The sequence below is a fragment of the Panthera onca genome, chromosome A3 (genome assembly GCF_046562875.1).
Source record: "Panthera onca isolate mPanOnc1 chromosome A3, mPanOnc1 haplotype 2, whole genome shotgun sequence".
Taxonomy (NCBI): Eukaryota; Metazoa; Chordata; class Mammalia; order Carnivora; family Felidae; genus Panthera; species Panthera onca.
In genome coordinates, this window is record NC_138341.1 from 95,709,085 (window position 1) to 95,724,862 (window position 15,778).

The window sequence follows — 15,778 nt, forward strand, 5'->3', positions numbered from 1 at the left end:
ACCACAGACAGGAGACATCAATGTGCCTATTGATGGCAGAATTCACCACCACTTGGGACACAGTCTACCTTGAACTGGATTGATGGCTGGCATATAGGAAACACAGAGGTCAGAAGAACAGGATGCACCATAGCCCCGGATGTAACCAACAACTTCCAAACTGTGGGAGCCTGTGTAGCTAATAATCTAACTTTGTCGAAGAATAAATTGCAAGGAAAAAAAAAACAGATGGGGGATTTGTAGATTAAAAGTTGGAGCAACTCGGGGCACCTGGGTGGCTCAGTTGGTTAAGCACTTGATTTGGGCTCAGGTCATGATCTTGTGGTTTTTGAGTTTGAACCCCGCATCAGGCTCTGTGCTGACAGCTCAGAGCCTGGAGCCTGCTTCAGATTCTGTGTCTCCCCCTCTCTCTGCCTCTCCCATGCTTATGCTCTGTCTCTGTCTGTCTCTAATAAATGAACATTAAAAAAAATTAAAAAGAAAAAAAGGGGCACGTGGGTGGCTCAGTTGATTGGGCAGCCGACTTCACCTCAGGTCATGATCTCACGATCTGTGAATTCGAGCCTTGTGTCTGGCTCTGTGCTGACAGCTCGGAGCCTGGAGCCTGCTTCAGATTCTGTGTCTCCCTCTCTCTCCACCCCTCCCCTGTGCATACTCTATTTCTCTCTCTCTTTCTCTTTCTCTCTCTCTCTCTCTCAAAAAAAAAATAAACATCAAAGAAAATTTTTTTAAGTTGAAACAACCAATTATAACAAGTGACATTTATTTGGATTCTGATTTTAAAAAGATTTATGAGATTAAAAGAAAATTGTAAGAAATAACATTCATGAGATCATTAAAAGTTTGAACACAGATTTGGTATTAAATACACTAAAGAAGTAGCACACACTTTCGGGTCTGATAATGACGCGGTGGTTGTATGAAAAGTGAGTCCTTTTAGAGATGTGTACTGAAATTTTTATAGATGAACTGGTATGCTGTCTGGGGCTTCAAATCATATAGAGGGAAGGAAATGGATAGGGGTGTGGGCTGCTGGCCATCAGGGCTGGTGATGAGCATGGGGAGTTTGTTATACTATTCTGTTGGCTTTTGTAAATATTCAAATTCTTCTTAATGAAAAGGTCTTCCCACTTTCTAAACTCAAAAAGAATATCTTGTCCTACTGATAGAGCTATGGGGGAGAGGCAGTATTTCTGTCATCTTGACTCAGAATCCATAGATATACCAACTTGCAGTGCAACTGTATGTTACACATTTATTTGGATTTGGATAACAAGGTAATAACACTACATGTAGTATTGTTATGAGAGCTTTCTTGAAACCAGATATTGGTTAATAACTTAACTATGCTGTCACATTTCATCCTTACAAACAACCTTTGTGGTAGGAGGCATTATGAATCCTGTTTTGGAAGAGAAGAAACAGATTCAAGATGGCTGAATGACTTGGCCGAGGTCTTACTGCTGTGACCAGACAGAGCTGAACGTGACACCCTTGTTCTCAACCACCAAACTACACTGCCTCACCTGGGGGCCAAATCCCAAGAAGGAACCCAGATATACAGAAATCAGTCCTCACTAAGGCCAAGTATGTCTCATGCTCCCTTAAGATCTTTGTCTACTTGGCCAAACTAAAATTGCTTTTTGACCTTCACACAGAATGTTTAAAGTCATCCACCCAGGAGGCAGCTGACAACTCTAATATATGCTGTTTTTAACTGATGCTACTCAGTTTTATATTTTTAATTGAATGTTTTAAATTTTGTGCCTGCACCCTGAAGCTATTTTATTGTGGAGCGTGCAATTTTATAAATCAGATTTTATAAAACCCAATGATTAAAGCCTCTGATTGCGGATGGGGATGGCTAAAAAGCAGAGATTTCAATTTAGAACTTGGGACCAGAATTTATGCAGAAAATTCTGTGAGCACAGTAGCTGCCATTCCCCATTTTATTTGCATCCTGCTGGTTTGAGCAGCTGGAAGGTTGGTAAAGTTGAGGCATCAGCAGAAACACACCTCATTAGCTTTCACACTGGGCATAGTTTGGGGGCAAGGAGAGAAATTGTTCACAGTGTTATCTTAATGTACACAAGCCCTGCCAGCAACTCATGGGCTTTACGATGGTTCAGTAGAGGGGTGCAGTGGTCACACTATGCATGCTAGCAAAATTCCTCAACCTTCCTTCCCTTTAGACCTGCTCTGCTGTGAGCCTTCCTTATTCTGTGAAGCCCCTAGTGAATGCACAATGGGACAAACTGTCATCTAAATTCAGATTCAAAACCCAAGATCAATGTTGGGCACAGAGTAGTAACTCAGTCAATTCTTCTGGAATAACTGACTGATTCACCTTTTCAAAGGGGAAGAAAAGGACGCTTGACTCTTTGGGAACTCGAACTTAGAGCCTCAAAAAGTTAAAAAAAAAAAAAGGAGTGAAATAATCAATTTAAAAAACACTGAAAGAAGATGTGTGCATTATTGAGGCCTCCTCATAGTGGCCCTGATTCCCTAATGGTTTTGCTATTTAAGAGAAAGAGGAGCAAGATGCTTTCAAAGACTTTTCTTCTGGGGTCTAGAAACTCTGGATGGCCTGTGGGCCAACTCTGGTTTTGGGGGGAGCCCATTTAATCGGTATTTTTAAATGGAAGGTGATGAGTCGTAAAAGCACCTGATTCTTTGTCAGTTACCCCATGGTAACTCCATACCAGGATACACTAGAAATATGCTCTTCTAGTAATAAGACCCGGGTATCAGGACAGCTCCGGAGGTGAAGGCTGGACGCCATATTGAGTGGACTGATGGCAGATCGCTTACAGCTCACACTGAACATCAGCTAAGCCTGTTCCTACCTTTACTCTTAATGTGACGTTTGCCAATGGCCAGACTGATTTCTCCAAACACATCTCTCAGACACTAGTGGCCAGAATTAATTTTTGTCAGACCTCAACAGCAAAGACAACTTGACATGTCAAATTCTAGACGGCTACCTGATGTGTCCAAACTGGAAATTTCTGAACGTGTTCTACTTTCATGCCCCCTGAGAAGTAGCCACATACGCTGGGGGAAGTATGGGTTAATTTAGAATGAAAGAAACCGTTCCCAGGGGGTCCAGCAGCTGCAGCATGAAGTGTCTCTGCATTATTTATAAGCTCCTCATCTCAATGGTACTTGGCAAAAAGATGAACCAGCAGGTTCACAGCTTTACCTTAGAGTAAGGGAAACACCAGCAATTTAATTCTTGATACAAAGAGTAAGCCACCCAAACTCCAGGGGAAAAAGAACATATGAAGCGGTGGTTTTAAAATACATCTGCAAATTCTTTGACGCTCCTCCTCTTAAAAGGTGAAGCAGATCCCTTGAGTGTGGGCTAGACTTACTTCTAATAAATAGAATATGGCAGAAGTGACAGTATATGACTAGTGAGACCAGATTATAAAAGGCACTGGGGCCCTTCTAGCTCTCTCTCTTGACTCACCTGTTCCCTTGTTGTGGAGACACTCAACCAACCCCAAGGAGAGGCCTATGTGTTGAGAAACTGAGGACTCCAGCCAGTATCAGCTCGCCAACACTGCAAGTGCGCCATTTTGCATTCCCAGTTAAGTAGGTGATGGCCACCCCAGCCAACCTCTTAACTGCAATCTCAAGGAAAACCCTGATCTAGAACTCCCAAGTTAAGTGCTCCTGGACACCTAACTCAGAAGTTGTAATGAGATAACACATCCTTCTAGTTTTAAGCCACTACATTTTGGGGTCATTTATTACCCAGCAATAGATGACTAATACAATATGAATAATGGAAGTCTGTAGATTTTTGATCCGTGGTTTTACTCATCTCTTAATTAGCTCTGGTCCCATCTTCATCACCCTATATAGAAGCATAACATAGTGAGTTTTACCTCCTTTCTTGTATGAGAGTTTAAAGCATCCCAAAGAGCCAAAAGCTAGGTTGCCAGGTCTTAAAGAGGGTGCAAGGGTTTGTCAGATCTCTCAAGTTAAACACTAAAAGCTTTGATTCCGTCATCACATGTGGGTTGGAAGAATCTTTGCTATTGTTACTAATCAAAACTGCAGTGATTCACAGCAGGTTGCTGAGGGGACCAATGAGTTTGTGACAGACTGCATTGAAAGCTGGCCAGCTAACTGCCTTCCCCTCCGTTTCCCTTTCCACACTATCCCATAATGCTAAATGTAGAAAACAGTTTTGGAAAAGAAAACCAAGAAGACATTTTACTTACTTCATGATGACAATGTAGACAAGATACATCAGCACAAGGACTAAAGACTCCCACCTGTGTAAAACCAAGAATGGCTTGTTAAAGGAAGTCACCACAGGCAGGCAGGCAACACACCAGCCTGTCTCTGAAAATCTATGTGATGCCAATGGCAGTTAAACCAGGTGAGCAGGGCAAGGATGAAGTGAATGTGTGGACTGGCTACAAATATTTCCTGGTCTGTAGACATTTCTCCATTGCATACAGCTTTCAATGCACTTTCTTTTCCTTCTCTACCTAAAAGGAAAATGTTCCTTCCCTTGTCATTCACTCACCCAGAAGAGTTCTGTGAGAGCAGCAAGTTTACCATAATATTGCTGAATATAGGCCTGTATTTATAAATCTGTGCACAGCTTAATCATTCACTAAAACTATTCAGACATATTTACAAAGGGCAAACTAAAGGAATTGATAGGGGGTGACAGAGGGATTGCTGGATACAGAGGAGTAAGGCAAACAGAGATAGAGAGAGAGAGATGGGATGGGGGAGAGGGAGGGGAGAGAGAGAGAGGGAGACTGGGGGAGATATAGTGGGAGATGGAAGAGACAGGGGGAGGGAGAGAGAGAGAAGGGGGGAGAGAGAGAGAGGGAAAAGATAGAGGGAGGGGGAGGGGGAAGAGAGGGAGAAGGAGGGATGGGGGCAGGAAAAGGGAAAGAGAAAAAACCTAGGCAGGGAAGATGTCAGCAGGAAGGATAAGAATGGACAAGTGGAAAATGGTCAAGAGAAAGAAAGAAAAAAATAATGAAACCTACTGGAATGTACCTTGAGTGTCTGATAATTTGAATACTCCTATTTTCTTCATTTTAGTAACTTTCCATTAAAAAACTAGGGAATTTGATTTCTAGGTTCCCCTTTAGCTGTAGAATTGAGGGAGGAATTCTGGTTTCAAGAAGAGGTTACTGGAGAATGGTCTATGAAGAAATTCTAGGCCATGCCTTTCTTTCCAGTTTTTCTTTTCAAGCTCCATGTCTAAAAATTGACCCTCAGGGGTGCCTTGCTGGCATAGGAGGTTAAGCATACAACTCTTGGTTTCAGCTCAGGTCATGATCTCACAGTTCCATGAGATTGAGCCCTGCACTGGGCTCTGTGCTGGCAACATGGAGTCTGCTTGGGATTCTCTCTCTTTCTCTCTCTCTGCCCCTCCCCCACTCGTGCTGTCTCTCTTATAATAAATAAACAAAAAAAAAAATTGACCCTCAGGAAATATGTGGTCAAGTGTAAAAAGGATGCACACACAAGGGTTTTTGTTGCCGTGGTGTTTATAAACACGCAATGCAGGTAAGAAGCAAGACAGTTACAAGATGGGAGTCTGGGTACACATGTTAGGACACGGTACATCCACAGGGTGGGCTCCCATGCTTTGGTTCAGAATGATAATGCAAACGTGTGTGTATGTGGTATAGAAACTGCTTTTGATGCTAGTAAGAGAAGAAATCAAGGGGTCTACACCTCTCCACCTTCTGCCACATTTCTGGGCTTCACTCTTAGTAAACCATCTCAAAGAATGCATACACTTCACTGCAGCACTGCACTTTCCCTTGGCAAATCCCTCTAATGTCCACATTCATCCATCTGTTGAAACACTTGTCCACAGCACCAGCGACCTCCATGTGCATGACTCCAGGGATGGTTCTCTGTCATCCTGCTCAATTTCCCTGCAGCATCTGAAGGCTGGGCACTTGCCCTCCTGCATACAGCACTCTCTTCTGACTTCCGAGAGGCCACGCTCCTGTTTTTCCTCCTGTCCCCTGAACTTCTCCTTCCCTCTGCCTCCTCCACTTCCCCAGCTGAACCTCTAAATAGGGGGCCCTCTTCTCTTTTTACCTACACGATCTCCCTAGGTGATGTCACCTGGTCCTCCTGACGTAAACACCAGCCCACACACCCACTCCACTCCTCTTCCTGGGGCTGTGCTCATATATCACTGTCGATGTATGTCCCATGTGGTGTCTCAATGCACGTCAGAACAGAATTCTTAATTCCTGCTTCCTGGCTTTGTGCTTCCCCAGGCTTTGCCATCTCAGCCAACTGTACCTCTCCCTGCCCAGTCAAGCTCCAAGTCTGGAAATCAGTCTGGAGCCCTCCATTACCTTTGCCTCACATCCATCACAACCCTACCTCCCAAATATTTCCTGAATTGTTGGATTCCATCCACCCTGCTGCTACTTGCTAGTCCACCTTAACTTCAGCCTCTGAACTGGTTTCTGTGAGGCTCCTGGGTCATGCCATTCTTCTGTTTAAAGCTCTTCAACTTCTTCCCAACATAGTTAAGAAAAAAACAAAAGCTGCCTCCCCATTTCCGCCCCACAAAACCGGTTCTTTTGTTTTTTAAATTGTTTGTGCCCCATCACACTGTGTCTGTGTTCCATCACACTGGTCTCCCTTCATTTGCACACGCCAAGTTCTTTCCTTCTCTCCAGAGCCTTTGCATTTACTGTTCCTTATGCCAGGAATACTTTTCCCTTTATTCCTTGGCTGGCCCCTTTGATCCTGCAAATGCCAGCTGAAATGCCACCTCCTCCAACAAGTCTTCCTGTCTACCCCTCCTTTGTTTTCTATCACATGACCTTGTGGATGTTTGCTAAACAGGTGACGAGTCTGTGATTTCCATGTTGATTTATTTATTCATTACCTATTTATATGTAATGCCTGTTTCTGGCAGTCACTTCATACCACTCCTCACATCTGACCCCACCTCAGTTATCTGGTTTTTCATCTTCCAGAGACTTAGAGCCCACCCCCTGACAGCTGACTCCCCCAAGCACATACCCCTTCCCTCCCCGGCTGCTCACTATTCTCTTCTCAGCACACAGCAGTCCTCAGCTCATCTGTGCAGGGTGAGACTTCCTTTAAAACCCACTTTCAGTTGTAAAACACCTCCTGAACATGGTTCTTACCTCATTAAAACCAGTGTATTATGTGGCATAAAGTTAATTGGGAAGAATAAGATTTTATTCACAGCCTTCATTTTGAAGGAGGAGATACCTGAGATCAGAAGGGATGCCGTATAACAGCTTGGATGCATTTTAATAGACTCGGTGAAGGTCACCAGAAAACGGACCCATGTCAACAAAATATTTCAGCTAGGCTGAATGAAGTCCAATGCTTTGTAAACAGGTATATTTATACTCTAATTCCTTTAGACCTTTTTTTTTTCCTACTCAAAACAAGCCTTTCCATTGCAGTGTTCAAGTCAAGTTCTCTTCTGTTATGTATCAGGGGTGCTTGTGAGATGGGGGTTCCCTGCTCCTGCTGACATTTCAGCTTGGGTTGGTCAGTGTCCAGACTCAGGGCTCACCCAATGCCTCTTCCATGTGAAATACACCAGGCTCTCTAAGGCCTCTATGCCATCCATCTGCTGTCCTCTCTGCTTTGGGGCCTGATGAAGAGTTCATTCTAGTTTAATGCATTCTAGTTTAATGCTTTTCAGAGTCCCAAGGCTCCCCACCTCCTGCCCTTGCCCCCTATCTCCAATGACCCTGTGAGGACATGTCAACTGTCTCCCTTCTCTTTAGCCCAAGTTCTGTCTAGCCCAAGTTCTATCTAGCCCAAGTTCTGTCTAGCCCAAGAGAGCCTCCAGGTCAGGGCTGAGTTTGGTTTTGTGTTCAATGTCTGGTTCTGGAACAGAACCTGGCATTCAGGAGGCGTTTAGGAAACAGTTGTGGAATTGGACAGAGTCCACATGCAGACCTCTAAGGTCACAAGGCTCTTGTCCCCTGGCTTCCCCCTGGGGACACTTCTCCATCTGCCTCTCCTGACTGCAGCTTATCCACTGTCCTCTGAGGACCTGGTCTTGTGGCATGATCTTGGTTTGTTTCTTCCTTTCCCACAAACTTCCAATTTGAACCGCCTTCAACTGGCCCCTGGTTCTCCTGCCAAAGATCATTCTTTCCTGTATTCGGAGGGTTATTCCCTGTTACTCCCTGTTCTCACCCAGAGGGTGAGGCCCTGCTTTCCTATGGTCCAGAACAGTGAATGCTGGTCCCAAATGCTCCACATGTAGATATTCTCCAAGTCACGTCCCCTGGCTCTCCTTTCTCTCCCAAAGTTACAGCTTGAGGCTCAAAGAAGAAACAAGAATATCAACCTGAATCCTTTTGTTTTCTTATCAGGACTTCAGACTCACTGAAGACATATTCCAAATTCCTTCTGGCAATATTGTGGGCCTCACTGAGCTGTCATTATGGATTCAGGTTGATACAATGCATCTTAACCGGTGGATCTCTGATACTTTCTATTTTAACTGTAATCTTTAGGGGTAGTTCTCTAACTGAGAAGCACCAAACATATGAAGAGCACCCTGCCTCTGGCTTGCTAATAGAACTATGGAACCCTACGAATTGAGACAGCAAGTGGGGACTACTGGATCTGAAGGAGGGTGGTCCTACCTCCAGGATAAATAATGATTGGTCTAGGGGAGCCTGGGTGGCTCAGTTGATTAAGCGTCTGACTCTTGAGTTTGGTTCAGGTCATGATCTCATGGCTTGGTTCTTGTGAGATTGAGCCCCGCGTTGGGCTCTGTGCTGACAGCTTGGAGTCTCTCCCGCAGGCATGTGCATGCGTCTCTCTCTCTCTCTCAAAAATAAATAAATAAAATATTTTAAGAAGTAATAATGATTAGTCTAGAGTTGTAATTCTATTCTGCCTGGCCACTTGTTGGTCAAGGTAGACCCAGTTGGGACCGAAGAGATGTAAGGTGGAAAAGAGTCTTCCTTCTTCCTCCTTCTTGCTGTCAGTCCGACCTGATGCCTGGAACTGCAATAGCCTTCTTGACCATTAGGAAAGGCTGAGAGAAATGCGGAGCCATCTCGTACCACCACCATCTGGGGCGCTTGTTATGCAAGAAAAATAAATCACTATTTCTTCAACACGCTTTAGCTGGCTTTCTGCTACTAAAAACCTTCTGCTTGCTACTTCTTGTCTGATTGTGACCTGCTGCAGACACTGATCCAGGAACGGGAAAGCCGTGTACAACAGGGAAGCCTTGCCTTTGTGTATTTGTATTTGACAAGGCTCATAAAGAGTACTCTTGTTTCAGGGAGCCTGGGTGGCTCAGTCGGTTAAGCGTCCGACTTCAGCTCAGGTCATGATCTCATGGTTCATGGCTCTGACCCCCGCGTCAGGCTCTGTGCTGATAGCTCAGAGCCTGGAGCCTGCTTTGGATTTTATGTCTCCCTCTCTCTCTGCCCCTCCCCTGCTCATGCTCTGTCTCTCTCATCTCTCAAAAATGAATAAACATTAAGAAAAATTAAAAAAAAAAAGGGTACTCTTGTTTCAAAATAAACACAACTGAAATGAGTTTCCTTTTGAGGATTTGGGATGAATTGGTTACCTCCCCTGAAATCACTAGGACATGATGGAATGTTCTACAACAAGGAATGGAATTTATCATTTAGTAATGCTGAAATATTATTGTGGTCTAATTTGTACAGGTTGAAGCAGCCGGTGTTAACTGAGAAATCAGAAATCAGCTCCTAGACACACCCTTTCAGCAAAACCAATGCTTGTATTTGGCTGGGTATGAAAAATACCCAGTATTTCTGGTGGGCGGTGAAAAACACCTTAAAGTTCAATATACTTTATATTTAAACCAGGAGCTGAGATCCCTGGAAGTCTAGAAGCAGTTACGGGTCCGTGGTGTAGACTTCAATTTCTCAGCCTCACTCGTATGAAAAATGTCCTCTGTCAGCCCATCCACATAATAGCAGTCATTATGTAACAGGTGGCAGTCTGGGAACGATGCTCTGATGCCATGAGCTTCCTTGTTCTTCCCTGCAACTACTCCTGTGCACGAGTTATGATTCTAATCCAGCTCCAGCTGGAACAAAGCATGCTGGGAAATTTGCACCTCATTCATCCATGGCCTTCCTATCTCTTTACTCATGTGGGAGCATTGGTGCTGAAGCTGGGGATCTGAGGACCTCAGAATCTGGCTCTTTGGAGCAGGCCCAGGGTTCTAACCTCCTAACATCTGTAGGAGATTTGACCTTTGAATGCAGAGGAAATGGTCTCTCCCTTTCTTGCTCCATACCACCTGAAATATCCTAAAAGACACTTTAAAAAAGTGCTTATTTATTTTTGAGGGGAGGGGCAGAGAGAGAGGGAGAGATAGAGAATCCCAAGCAGGCTTCGTGCTGTCCGTGCAGAGCCCAACACGGGGCTTGAACTCACAAATCACGAGATCATGACCTAAATGGAAATCAAGAGTTGAATGCTTAACTGACTGAGCCACCCAGGTACTGTATCCTAAAAGACATTCTGAGGGTAAGGACCGAAACTGGCTGGTCACAAAGCCTGCCTTTGCCAGCAAAACCAGGCAGGTGTAGAAAGAGAGCTCTACTTAAGAAAAACCAACAGTAAACCACCCATGGATATCCTTTCTTAAGGTTTCTGCACAGACAGAACACACACACACACACACACACACACACAAAACAGCAGGAAAATTGCTGAGATCAACTGTGATCGTAACTTGTCTGTATAGAAGCATTGTTAGCTAAGAGCAGCAACATTGAGCAACTCTTAAGCACCTACTGTTTGCTAAGGCAAAGTGGTGGTCATGCTAAATGTGCCATCAGTTTGAGAATATTTTTGCAAGTTTTCTTGTTCTGCACTTAAGGACATGGGGGGAAGAGGTCACCACTCTACTTGGCCACTACATCCAGGTGGATCCCATGAGGCGGTTCTCCCTGGCTTCTGACCTCTGACCTGAGACATCTTTTTTTTTTTTTTTTTTTTTTAATTTTTTTTTTCAACGTTTATTTATTTTTGGGACAGAGAGAGACAGAGCATGAACGGGGGAGGGACAGAGAGAGAGGGAGACACAGAATCGGAAACAGGCTCCAGGCTCTGAGCCATCAGCCCAGAGCCTGACGCGGGGCTCGAACTCACGGACCGTGAGATCGTGACCTGGCTGAAGTCGGACGCTTAACCGACTGCGCCACCCAGGCGCCCCTGACCTGAGACATCTTAATCCCAGTTAGCCTGCTCATCACAGTTTCCCAAAGAAGACCTCCTTATTTTTTATGGGTTGATATAAAGATTACGTGTCTTAAAACAAGTTTCCCTAGCTGTCTTTTCCTCGCCCCTCCTGAGCAGATGAGAGGGAGAGTTGGCAAAAGTATACTTAAGACCCTGGCCTGATGAATAACATTTACCATCAATGAGACAAGTTCCTCTGCAACGCCCAAATTCTGAATATCAGAGATAGCCTAAGACAAAGAAATGTCACTCGGACAAAGGGCCAGTTGAAGGCTCATTTTGCCGAAGGCTCATTCTTAGCTTTAAATAATATCATGAGGGGTGCCTGGGTGGCTCAGTCAGTTAAGCATCTGACTTTGGCTCAGGTCATGATCTCGTGATTCATGAGTTTGAGCCCCGCATCGGGCTCTGTGCTGACAGCTCAGAGCCTGGAGCCTGCTTTGGATTCTCTCTCTCTCTCTCTCTCTCTCTCTCTCTGTCTCAAATACTAATAAACTTAAAAAAATAGTATCATGGAAATTGTTTACCTACCTTCCTACAGTGCCACACTTATCTATCCCTAAAATGCTATTTCACATTCCTCTATATCTACAGATCAAATGTTTGAAAAACATAACAGGAATGCACAACATATCCAATTTCTATTTCTATTCCAAACATATTTGACTTGTTTAGAACCCACCTGAAAAATGGGGATTTGGATAGTTGGCCTAAATGCACATGTTCCCATATATTTAATTTGGTTTAAGTTTTGTATCCATCAAAAAAAAAATCACTGATTTTTCATCGGTCTAAGATCATCTTGAATGTCAGGCAGAACTTTAGTGGGTTAAGGATAATGGAAGTGACTCCATCTCCATTTCCTAAGATTGACATGGTATTTGAATATGCCAACGTGGTTTGGACGCAATTTGAAAAGATTAGTCAAATCTTAACCACGACCTAGCAAATGGCTAACTGCAGAAAGGCACAGCTAAGTCATGCCATCTAACCTGGCCAATAAAGACAGTGAAGTATTAGCATCCCCAATGGAAGGCCACCGTCCTAGCCCAAGGGAAACGGTCTCTGCTCTGTGAGAGCTAATTTAGTTTCTTTGTTGCGGTCAAATGGGTCCCAAGAAATGCTAGTTGTTCTAAGCTGCCATGACATTCCCCCTTTCTTTCCTAAACCCTGACTCTGGTCTTCAATATATTTGGCTCTGTAACACAGCAAGGAGAAATTGGAGGGGAAAAAGAGGTACTTACCAGGAAACTTGTTCGTCATAAATGAACTGTAAAAAAAAAAAGAAAGAAAGAAAAAGAAAAAAGGACAATTAGACATACACACATATGCAATGTCTGCACGCATACGCATGCTTTATGACTGCACGTCTTCCAACCCATGTAGCTGGTTTGGTGGGAATCAGGCTGGGGCTGGCCTGGAACACGACGAATCTGCAGATAAGTTTCCCTCTGTGCTGGTTTCATGTGTGGCTAATGTTAGTGGCAGGAGGTGGTGTTGGCGGATGGGGGTGGCACGTTGAGGAGGAGAGAAGCAGCAGACCATCCTGTCCCTCCTGGCAATTTCTGTCCAACAGTGCAGTGAGAGGAACGCATGACCCCCTGCTGTGCAGAGCAAGCCGCACTGTAGAATTTTCGATCCAGAAGGGGATGGGGGAAGCCTGGCAGGTGCTTGCAAGCATTAGCCACTTGTGGGCCACCTGTAAGACGTCTGCATGTGCCTGTGCACTCTGTAGTACCTTTAAGCTTTTAGGCAAGCATGCAGACTTCTATGCACTCAATATTTTTTAAGTGGACCTATTTTGTTTGTTTTGTTTGTTTCCCTAAAAGAATTTACTTTCAAAGGAACCTCTGCATCACAACCAGAAGTAGAGAACCAGCTTCACTTGCCACCAGTGTGCAGAGGGTGAAAAATAAATGTGCTGACAACAGTGATTGAAAGTCTCAGCAGGGCACTGTGGGCTGCCCGTGCCCTGGGCCATGGGCCTGCCCTTTTGCTAAAGGAGATAAGCAGGAGTCAGAGGCAGCTGGAAGACATACAAGAACCAAATGGAGATTTCGCCCCGATCAGATAGTATCCAAAAGGAATACACAACAAAAATTGAATTCATTTAAGCCCTAGCTCATATATCATTCCAAATCACTTCTCGCTTTAGGGGAAGAAGTGGTATAATTTTGGCCCTTTGATTCTATATGGGGAAACGGAGCCACAGAGAACACAAGGAATTTTCTTGAGGGTTCACAGAGTTTGTTCTAGAACTCGGGCCTGGCTCTTAAATCTTCTTTCCATGACACATTTATGTGCCCAAACGGTGCACTGTTGAAAACGAGTGGGAACGCCTATATTTTAGTCAAGCAGGAAGCTGAGCGTTGCTTCATAGCTTGCACTTTCCACCTTCACCAGATACGATTGCTCTGGGTATGATCATCTCTGAGCAGGTGGCCCTCTGGAGACTCTAAGGCAGAAGAAACATCTGGGTTCAAAGTGTCAGTACTGCACAGATTTGGTAAAGTCAACAAATGACACAGGCATCGCTTTGGTCCCCAGAGATCAGAATAACCATATGTTGCGAGAGAGAGGCAGAGACGAGCAGGGGAGGGACACAGACGAGCAGGTATGGCTCAGAAGGCACATGAAAAGACCTCTCTCCAATTACCCCAAAGGCGTAAAGACAAGAGGAAAAGAAAGGGTCCTCACTTATTTGTACTCACACTTCCTGACAAGACATTGACAAAGATGTTGTCTTCAGCAGCTTTGTGACTCTTGTTATGGGATTCAACAGGTTGACATTTGCATGGAAATGTCAAACCAGAATGGGAAGAGAATTAAAGAAATAAAGGAAACCATCCCGTGATCTAGGCTGGATGGTATGCAATCCATCCCTTGGAAGGCTCCCAGACCCTTTTGTATAATCACCAGCTTAAAAAAAAAATTATTGTTGAGAAATCATGGAACAGAACAAATGATTGAAGATGGAAAACGTTTCTATTAATTGAAGTTAATTCAGTATCAGTCTCGAGTAGCACGCTGGAGCAATCAATTCATTGTCACTTAAGAGAGCACGAGACACTGGTAAAGAGTTTATTAAAGTGCCAATTTAATTTTCGCGTATCAGGGAAGGCAGGCGATACTGTATAATATAAAAGCAGCTATAATATAAAAGAAGCCCTTATTCTATGCCATGTGACAGACAGGTGGGGGCATAGATCAGTATGCCTCTAGTGATTGATTATCTCAGTGATCATAACAATGGGGAAAAATCAGAATAGGCTGAATTGTACAAAATGAGAATGGAATTTACACAGGACACAATGAATCAGGGAAGAGTGGGTTCTGAACTAGATACACAATTAAGGAGCATCATGAATCCAACGTTAAGGCAGTGGCTGTGGCCAGGGAAGTTGGGGGTGGGAATGTGCTTGAGGGAGGCAGGCCAGGAAAGCGAAATGTCCATGGCCTCCCTACAAATTCTGACAAATGGTGGTGACCTGGAAGACTCCAAGTAACTGGTGAGGGATATCCCATCACTGACCACTGACAGCCAGGAGCCCTTAGCTACCCTGTGGCTAATGAGCAAACACAGTCTGGGTTTTAATCAACTTCTTTAAGAAGATTGGGTGGGAAAATGAGAGGACTAAAAAAAAAAATAGCAAAATAGATAAAAGGAAATAAAAGTCAGGCCTTTAAGAAAACCTACGAGGAAACAGGAAAGGAGGCGGACGGCGAGTTATGTCTCTGAGCCTTGTTGGTGGCCTCTGGATGAGGTTGAGCCACTGATCATCACACACTGAGAGGGCTGAAAACGAGGAAACTGGCACTGTTCACAGAATGTTCCTGTGAGACAGTATGGCACTGGACCACCCTGACGCAGCGCTGGAATCGCTCTGTCTGGAAACTTAAAATGACAAGGACAGGCAACTCTCCCACTCGACATTGCTGATGGTTCCAGGGAATGGATTTGTTACTCCTAACAGTTTTATTTTATTTTATTTTAGTCTATTCTATTTTTCTTAAGGCAAATGTTGAATATCCCTCTGTATTTCCACACTCTTTCCATGGCTAAAAGAAGACGAAACCACTGCCTTGGCCCCTTACAGCGGCATTACTAGGGTAGAAAAAAACCCCCGAGATCGTTTATATAGGTACCTGTCTGAAACAGGAAATCACACCCCCACTCCCACCCATTCACCACTAGGTGGTGCTCACGTCCTACCCTCTGCCTGTCCATTCTGCCAAGGCAGTGAGTGGGGTTGGAAGGAAGTCAAATCAAGTCCATTTCAAGGCTCCATGAAACTTCCTGGTAGGAGGGTAAGCACCTCAAAACAGACAGCTTCCTAAAGGAATCTTCAGCCAACGTTGGGGAGGCAGGACACATTCTGAGGTGGGGACAGGCAGGTCCCTCAAGCTCATGCCACCACTCAAATCCTGTGTTGCAGTCGAGAGTCCTGCTGTGTGGCCTTTGGAACTGACTCACCTTTATCCTGGTCAGGTTTCTGAAAATGAGCCTTGCTTGGGAAGCAGATCTTTG

General features: G+C 44.4%; 1 protein-coding gene across 1 annotated transcript in view; it reads right to left on the reverse strand.

Moving 5' to 3' along the window:
- SLC24A3 (solute carrier family 24 member 3) overlaps positions 1 to 15,778 on the reverse strand; it is a 480,571-nt gene that overhangs the window by 43,949 nt on the left and 420,844 nt on the right. Inside the window, exons 8-9 of the mRNA XM_060611249.3 lie at positions 12,495 to 12,520; positions 4,233 to 4,286 (exon numbers count right to left, since the gene is read on the reverse strand). Of these exons, the coding sequence (XP_060467232.1) occupies positions 4,233 to 4,286; positions 12,495 to 12,520 (80 nt within the window). The remainder of the gene's footprint in view (positions 1 to 4,232; positions 4,287 to 12,494; positions 12,521 to 15,778) is intronic.